The sequence below is a fragment of the Schistocerca piceifrons genome, chromosome 1 (assembly GCF_021461385.2).
Source record: "Schistocerca piceifrons isolate TAMUIC-IGC-003096 chromosome 1, iqSchPice1.1, whole genome shotgun sequence".
NCBI classification, from domain to species: domain Eukaryota; kingdom Metazoa; phylum Arthropoda; class Insecta; order Orthoptera; family Acrididae; genus Schistocerca; species Schistocerca piceifrons.
Window position 1 is genome coordinate 459402763 of NC_060138.1, and position 9148 is coordinate 459411910.

Below are 9148 nucleotides of genomic sequence, written 5' to 3' on the forward strand. Positions count from 1 at the left end.
CAGCTCAACAGAACCTCCCGATCACATCCCCCGATACAAAACTCAAACACTTCCCTTAAACCTACATACATCTACAACAGCTCCCGATCCCATAAATTAGGATCGAACACTTCCCTTGACCTATATAGCTCAACAGAATCTCCTGATCCCATCCACCAATACAAAAATCAAACCGAATACACTCAATAACAAACTCACCCGACGTACAGCAATTACCATTACATTAACCATCACACAAAACCGTTAACTCACTAATACAAATTCCGCTTCAAAACCACGAACACAGCACTCACCACTGAGCAACAGCAAACTGACCCCAACAAACCAAACAAACATAAACCATGAACACACCACCAGAGGGCACGACAAACACCCCCGCGACATCTACAAACACGCCACAATCACAAACCAAACTCCGCGCCGTAATGACGTCACACACCACAACACGCTTACGTCACTGGTCAAAGCCAACGAGTAAGATCGGAGGTTTCTGTTGACCCATGTTTGTGGATACTCTGCAACATAAGAGCAATAAAATTATTACTCTGTCGATTCTTGTTTTAATACTTCCTAGAATGAACACAATGTTCCAATTGATCGTAAGCATTCTTATTACTTTAGAACCATTCTAGAATAAGGGGCCTGAGTCAGGCAAAACCTAATTTTCTGAATTTTGTCTTTATTTCACTAGGAGGTCTTTCTGTTATATTTTCCTGTGTTGGGGGGGGGGAAGAGAATGCAAATAATCACATAGAATTATCTTTCTAGCACTACAAAGTACAGAATACAGTGATTATAGTTACACTTGGAAATTTAGGAAATTTCAGTATTTATGTTACATGCCTAATTTTCATCAACGTTTACCCTAATTATATGGTTACACTTTTTGCTGATTTGAACTGTGCACTACATGTTAAAAGATTTTGTTTGGGCATAGTAATAAAAGCATTTCATTTTGTTAGTTCATATGTCCCATACGGAACTGAAATTATGACGTTATGAAAGGAAAGAATTAACATGTAGGAATCTTACTTCACAGAAATTGTGTAACAATGGTTACACTTTTTGCTAGTTAACTTTAACATAAACCATTTAGTTTTCCATTAAGAGTGAAAGCAGTTGCATGAATCACATAAAGAACAAAGTTTCCCATAGGGAACTAAAGTATTTTACGTTTGAGTTGTTGCAGGCCCAAAGTATTGTGCTCTTCATATTTCTATTTAAAAAAGTTTGTAACTCAAATTCACAGACAATTTGGAATCTGTACATACATGTGTGTAGCAAGGTACTTTTCATGTGCCATGTGGAACCTTTAATTTTCTGGTTTAAATATAATTTATTTCATGAACCAAATGAATACCAACAATGTCTGAATGCACTATTTACCTTTTAGAAGAAGGAATATTAGTGTACAGAATAACAAATCTCATAAAAAATGCAAGAGATTGTTCTGTACAGAACTTGGAATGGCTCTTTATCAATAGCAGGTAAAAAGAAGGCTTATATTAAATGGTCAAAGAAACCAGTCAGCACCTCTTAATTCACCATAGAGGTGATACAGTAATAAAACAATTTACTTTTTTCAGAATTTCTGCTAAGTATTAAAAGTGTGAAGACCTATTCAATTAGTATTTGCTTTGCCAATAAACTGTAGTACAAGCACACGTATAAGCAGGTAATTATGGGAGTCAAGAGTTACGTTAAAATTAAAGATACTGACTGGTATTACTTGCTCACAAAACATTGTAGTTGCTGTACAGTTTATGCTGTATGTGGTGTACCCATTGTGATTCCTGGAGGACATAATATTCTCTTATCCTATGGGAGTGCACTGGTACCATACCTATTGAAAGTAAGTTTTGCTGTGGAATAGTTGTATCAGACGTCTGTACCACAAAACAAATCTCCACTGTGACACCCTCATGTTCTTGGTATGCTATTAGCTATTATTACAGGAATACTCTTCACATGGAGGAGGGGGGGGGGGGGGGGGGGGAGAGAGAGAGAGAGAGAGAGAGAGAGAGAGAGAGAGAGAGAGAGAGAATATTGTTCTTGGAGCAGCCAGCTTTACAGCAGCATATGCTGTTAAAAGCATAATGAGATTTTCTTTTTCATCATTTCCAATATTGTACACAACTTTCTTGCACTTTTATGTTATCACATTTTTCCCTTGAGAATGGAGAAGAGAAAGGAAAAAAAAGCAAGCTTTCATAAGAACTGAAAACTCTACTTGCGCATTTGTTATTTTCAAAATGTTACTCTCTTTCCAAATACTGTTCTGTTTCTTCAAACCAGTTCTGAATTTCTCAGGTTATTACATATTATTTACTGTACATTGTCCAGCAATACTTCTGTTGTTACCGGATAGTTTGTAATTTGGCACTACCTATGTGCCACTGGTATTGGCTAGTGTACTTTTGCAGATAAGAAAATCGACTGGACTAGAATTTCCTGTCAGTATAGGAGAAATTTAGACAATATGGAACTTTTTACATTAAATTTGCAATATAATGACACCCTTGTTTCACACAGATCGCAGCAGCCATTGGGGTGCCTGTCTGGCCACCTTCTGCAGCTCTCGCTTTCAGGTTTGTTTTTTGCTTGGGCCCTATACTGACAACCAGTCATTCCAGCGAGTGACACCATCTCAAAGACTGGAACCAAGATTCACAGAAATAAAATCCCATGGTTATAATTCATAGTGTAATTAATTTTGCTCACTGACATGTTTTGAATTCAATTTTAAAATAAAACCATGGTACCAGTCATTGTTTGGGTGTCAGACTGGAAAATTACAGTTTTAAGGCACCCCAACCTTAAAATTAACAGCTGTGATCGATGTTATTTTCAACAAGTTCCTTCACTTCCTACATCATCATGGATCAGTCCAATGTAATATTATTACTAGAGTTAACTTCCAAATGATACAAGTCATGCATTTACGAGAGCCTTAACGTTCCCTTTTGTATTTGTCCCATTTAAATGTATTTTTTTGTCTCGTAGCAAAGACTGAAGCACTGTCAAAAACTGGTGCTTCTACCTTATCACTCAGTTAAAATACACCATGCACGTACAGGCGTTAATAAAATCATGGCATTTAAATTTCTGATCAAAGAGAAAGCCAAATTCGTAAATGCCTGTTGCAATTACAGTGTCAGTATATAGGCAGATCGGTAATGCAACACTTCAGGTAAAGAAAAAAAATAATTTTTTCTGTTTATACGTAAGTAATACTTTAATAGTTCAGTTGTAATTTCTGTTGTCAGTAAAGATACCCCTAAGCAAACGATGTCAACTTTTTTTTTTCAAGAGACGTCTTCACTGTTTTCCACACTTGATTTTCCGAATTATACATGTAGTTAAAAGCTTTGGCAAGTAAGGTAATTTGTTGACCTCCATTGAATCTTAAATAGTGTTTTAAAATGGGCAAATAAGTAAAGCACTCCTAAAATTAATAATAAACGATTTATAGGTCAGCTTGTCAAACTTCCAAAACACAATAGCAGAACTGTCACTGTCTTTTCTCGCTAGATTAGAGACACTTCATTATTTTGATGTGTAGATATCTAGAACATCCAATATAAAAGACTTATGAGGGCGCAGAACAAAAAACATTTTCATCCGTGTTGTGACACTTCATTTTTTGCCAAATTCAGATATGGCGGACACCAGTGATCTCTGGCGGACACTCAATGATACGGTCTTTGGCCGGCACGCGCTGGAGCCATCTGTCGGTAGGTCCGGTAGTTGAGCATCCCTCATTTCGCTAGCTTTAGATGCCTGTGACTGTTGTTGTTGTTGTTGTTGTTGTCTTCAGTCCTGAGACTGGTTTGATGCAGCCCTCCATGCTACTCTATCCTGTGCAAGCTTCTTCATCTCCCAGTACCTACTGCAACCTACATCCTTCTGAATCTGCTTAGTGTATTGATCTCTTGGTCTCCCTCTACGATTTTTACCCTCCACGCTGCCCTCCAATGCTAAATTTGTGATCCCTTGATGCCTCAAAACATGTCCTACCAACCGATCCCTTCTTCTAGTCAAGTTGTGCCACAAACTTCTCTTCTCCCCAATCCTCATTAGTTACGTGATCTACCCACCTTATCTTCAGCATTCTTCTGTAGCACCACATTTCGAAAGCTTCTATTCTCTTCTTGTCCAAACTGGTTATCGTCCATGTTTCACTTCCATACATGGCTACACTCCATACAAATACTTTCAGAAACGACTTCCTGACACTTAAATCTATACTCGATGTTAACAAATTTCTCTTCTTCAGAAACGATTTCCTTGCCATTGCCAGTCTACATTTTATATCCTCTCTACTTCGACCATCATCAGTTATTGTACTCCCTAAATAGCAAAACTCCTTCACTACTTTAAGTGTCTCATTTCCTAATCTAATCCCCTCAGCATCACCCGATTTAATTTGACTACATTCCATTATCCTCGTTTTGCTTTTGTTGATGTTCATCTTATATCCTCCTTTCAAGACACTGTCCATTCCGTTCAACTGCTCTTCCAAGTCCTTTGCTGTCTCTGACAGAATTACAATGTCATCGACGAACCTCAAAGTCTTTACTTCTTCTCCATGGATTTTAATACCTACTCCGAATTTTTCTTTTGTTTCCTTTACTGCTTGCTCAATATACAGATTGAATAACATCGGGGAGAGGCTACAACCCTGTCTCACTCCTTTCCCAACCACTGCTTCCCTTTCATGCCCCTCGACTCTTATAACTGCCATCTGGTTTCTGTACAAATTGTAAATAGCCTTTTGCTCCCTGTATTTTACCCCTGCCACTTTTAGAATTTGAAAGAGAGTATTCCAGTTAACGTTGTCAAAAGCTTTCTCTAAGTCTACAAATGCTAGAAACGTAGGTTTGCCTTTTCTTAATCTTTCTTCTAAGATAAGTCATAAGGTTAGTATTGCCTCACGTGTTCCAACATTTCTACGGAATCCAAACTGATCTTCCCCGAGGTCCGCTTCTACGAGTTTTTCCATTCGTCTGTAAAGAATTCGCGTTAGTATTTTGCAGCTGTGACTTATTAAACTGATAGTTCGGTAATTTTCACATCTGTCAACACCTGCTTTCTTTGGGATTGGAATTATTATATTCTTCTTGAAGTCTGTGGGTATTTCGCCTGTCTCATACATCTTGCTCACCAGATGGTAGAGTTTTGTCAGGACTGGCTCTCCCAAGGCCATCAGTAGTTCTAATGGAATGTTGTCTACTCCCGGGGCCTTGTTTCGACTCAGGTCTTTCAGTGCTCTGTCAAACTCTTCACGCAGTATCTTATCTCCCATTTCATCTTCATCCTCTTCCATTTCCATAATATTGTCCTCAAGTACATCGCCCTTGTATAAACCCTCTATATACTCCTTCCACCTTTCTGCCTTCCCTTCTTTGCTTAGAACTGGGTTGCCATCTGAGCTCTTGATATTCATACAAGTGGTTCTCTTCTCTCCAAAGGTCTCTTTAATTTTCCTGTAGGCAGTATCTATCTTACCCCTAGTGAGACAAGCGTCTACATCCTTACATTTGTCATCTAGCCATCCCTGCTTAGCCATTTTGCACTTCCTGTCGATCTCATTTTTGAGACGTTTGTATTCCTTTTTGCCTGCTTCATTTACTGCATTTTTATATTTTCTCCTTTCATCAATTAAATTCAATATTTCTTCTGTTACCCAAGGATTTCTATTAGCCCTCGTCTTTTTACCTACTTGATCCTCTGCTGCCTTCACTACTTCATCCCTCAGAGCTACCCATTCTTCTTCTACTGTATTTCTTTCCCCCATTCCTGTCAATTGTTCCCTTATGCTGTCCCTGAAACTCTGTACAACCTCTGGTTCTTTCAGTTTATCCAGGTCCCATCTCCTTAAATTCCCGCCTTTTTGCAGTTTCTTCAGTTTCAATCTGCAGTTCATAACCAATAGATTGTGGTCAGAATCCACATCTGCCCCTGGAAATGTCTTACAATTTAAAACCTGGTTCCTAAATCTCTGTCTTACCATTATGTAATCTGTCTGAAACCTGTCAATATCTCCAGGATTCTTCCAGGTACACAACCTTCTTTCATGATTCTTGAACCAAGTGTTAGCTATGATTAAGTTATGCTCTGTGCAAAATTCTACAAGGCGGCTTCCTCTTTCATTTCTTCCCCCCAATCCATGTTCACCTACTATGTTTCCTTCTCTCCCTTTTCCTACACTCGAATTCCAGTCACCCATGACTATTAAATTTTCGTCTCCCTTCACTACCTGAATAATTTCTTTTATCTCGTCATACATTTCATCAATTTCATCATCATCTGCAGAGCTAGTTGGCATGTAAACTTGTACTACTGTAGTAGGCATGGGCTTTGTGTCTATCTTGGCCACAATAATGCGTTAACTATGCTGTTTGTAGTAGCTAACCCGCATTCCTATTTTCCTATTCATTATTAAACCTACTCCTGCATTACCCCTATTTGATTTTGTGTTTATAACCCTGTAGTCACCTGACCAGAAGTCTCGTTACTCCTGACACCGAACTTCACTAATTCCCACTATATCTAACTTCAACCTACCCATTTCCCTTTTTAAATTTTCTAACCTACCTGCCCGATTAAGGGATCTGACATTCCACGCTCCGATCCGTAGAATGCCAGTTTTCTTTCTCGTGATAACGACGTTTTCTTGAGTAGTCCTCGCCCGGAGATCCGAATGGGGGACTATTTTACCTCCGGAATATTTTACCCAAGAGGACGCCATCATCATTTAATCATTCCAGGCCATGAGTAGTCGAATGATGACAAACATAGAAGTTAATTTGAGGAAGAAATTTCTAAGAATGTGTGTTTGGAGCACAGCATTGTATGCTAGTGAAACATGGACGGTAGCTAAACTGCATGAGAAGAGAATCGAAGCGTTTGAGATGTCTTGCTACGAAAGAACCTTGAAAATCGGATGGATTGACATGATAAGATATGAGGAGGTTTTTCGAAGAATTTGCGAGGAAAAGAACGTATGGAAAACACCGACTACTGATGGGATAGGATGCTAGAACACGTGTTAAGGAAACAGGAATTAATCTCTATGGTCCTAGAGGGAACTGTAGAGAATAAAAACTGTTGGGGGATGCAGAGATTGGAATACAACCAGCTGATAAACTGAGTACAGGCGATCCAAGGGCAGCATCAAACCAGTCAGAAGACAGGCGATTTTTAAATTATAATAAAAAATAGAACTTCGAAGCCTGGCGCTGAGGATAATAGGTAAAATTGTTGCAAATTTAAATGATTACAATCACACCAGTAACTCGTGAGGGTATCTAACAGTGCAGTAGTTGTGTGTGTGTTTTTTTTTTTTTTTTTTTTTTTTTACTATCACTGCTGTGTGCTTTGCACTTGTTGAATCTGAATGTAATTGTCCATAATTCATCGATGCTTTTGTTTTAGACTTTATGAGGTGGAAGTCTGAGGAGGAGAAAAAAACAAAAAGTAGTTTTCTCTCTCATTATGGCACTAAGCGTTTAAAGTTTGGCACTGCAAAAACCACCTTTGTATGCCACAGAAGTGGCACATTTTCTTCGAAGTCAGGTTATATTGTTATGGATATGTGATCTGGAGTAAAAGGTGTGAATATATCGATTGCCAGTTCATATGAATACAATTTGTGATGGTAGGATGAAAGCAGTTGTAAAAGACCAGATGTTGTGATCCATATTGACCACAATATTGGTGACTGTAATGCCATGTACTTAGGTGTGTGAGAGCAGGTGTAATGCATTACAGTAATGCAAGTGTGGAAAATAAGTTCTCAAATACTTATATATTGCCCTGTGTTATTGCTTGTCATAGTAATCTATTTAGAATAGATCATTAATGCATCTGGGTAGACTAAAGGCAGTACATTTATTGTTTCTTGTCCAGCATGTTAAACATGGTGGATCAGGGCATTTGCAACTACAATAATGGATTTAAGACTAGACAGAAACACCAGTTAGAATTCTGACATGTACTTGTAGACCTCGTAACCATTTGAAAATAGCCTTGGTAGCTGAAACTGGGAAATATCCCATTGCAACAAATGCTGTAATCAGGTCTGTTTATTCTCCCATCCCCAGTGTGTTAATAGCATCTTCAGTACTGTTGGAAGGGTACACTGAATATACTGTTAAGCCATATGTTTTAAACTATCCAATTATAAGTATTTAGCAACTGTTATATTGCATGAATTTATTTTATTGGGGGTGGTTACCTATAGTGTCCTTTCTCAATAGTGTTTTCACGTACATACTCAGAATTGGCCTCTGTAGTTGGAGTAATTTTAAAATGTTGCAGGTAAAATTACTGAGGGTGTCACTTTCCAGAGAATTCTGGATGATGTGCGGGACTCAGTTCATTCCAGCGGAATGACGCGACAAGACCTTCATAACATTAAGAGAGACTTCGACATTGGTGATGATCAGCAGCATAACATTGAAGTCAGTGTTAGTATGTGGTTGGAGAAAATGAAAGACTGTGTTCTCCTCTATAAGAAAGAAGGCGAGGCCAGGGAAGATTTTGATAGCACTGATTCGGTGATAGTGTTAATGACTGACTACCAGAAGCAGTTATTACAGAGATTTGGACAAAATATTGTATGTGTATACTCCACACATTGTACAAATGTTTACAAGCTGTTGGTGACCACATTGTTAGTGGTAGACGATTTTGGTTCAGGTATGCCTGTAGCATTCTGTGTTTCAAATCGGGAGACTACTTCCATAATGACTCATTTCTTTAGTGCTGTGAAAGAGCGGGCATCATAAAAACGTCTGTATTTATGTCCGACGACACTAATACTTTCCGTAGAGTATGGTCACGAGTCGTGGGACCTGCAGAAAATAATCTACTGTGTGCTTGGCAAATAGACCGCAGCTGGCGGAATAATTTGAAGAAAGTCCATGGCAATGAAGAAAAGAAGGCACTTGTGTACAAAGCTCTTCGTATATTCCAGAATGGTAGAGCACTTGCCCTCGAAAGCAAAGGTCCCGAGTTCAAGTCTCGGTCGGGCACACAGTTTTAATCTGCCAGGATGTCTCTTCGTACATTGCTTGAAGAAGCGGACGTAGACAATTTTAATGAGCTGCTGGAATCGTTCGTCAGGCAGCTTCAAGCAGATGAA

General features: G+C 38.7%; 1 protein-coding gene across 1 annotated transcript; it reads left to right on the forward strand.

The window, feature by feature from the left end:
- Positions 1 to 2252: 2252 nt before the first annotated feature.
- Positions 2253 to 8792, forward strand: LOC124736037. The gene is made up of 3 exons (XM_047248571.1): positions 2253 to 2367; positions 2424 to 2588; positions 8323 to 8792. Exons 1-3 carry the CDS (start codon positions 2253 to 2255, stop codon positions 8790 to 8792), a joined length of 750 nt encoding a protein of 249 aa, XP_047104527.1.
- Positions 8793 to 9148: the final 356 nt, after the last annotated feature.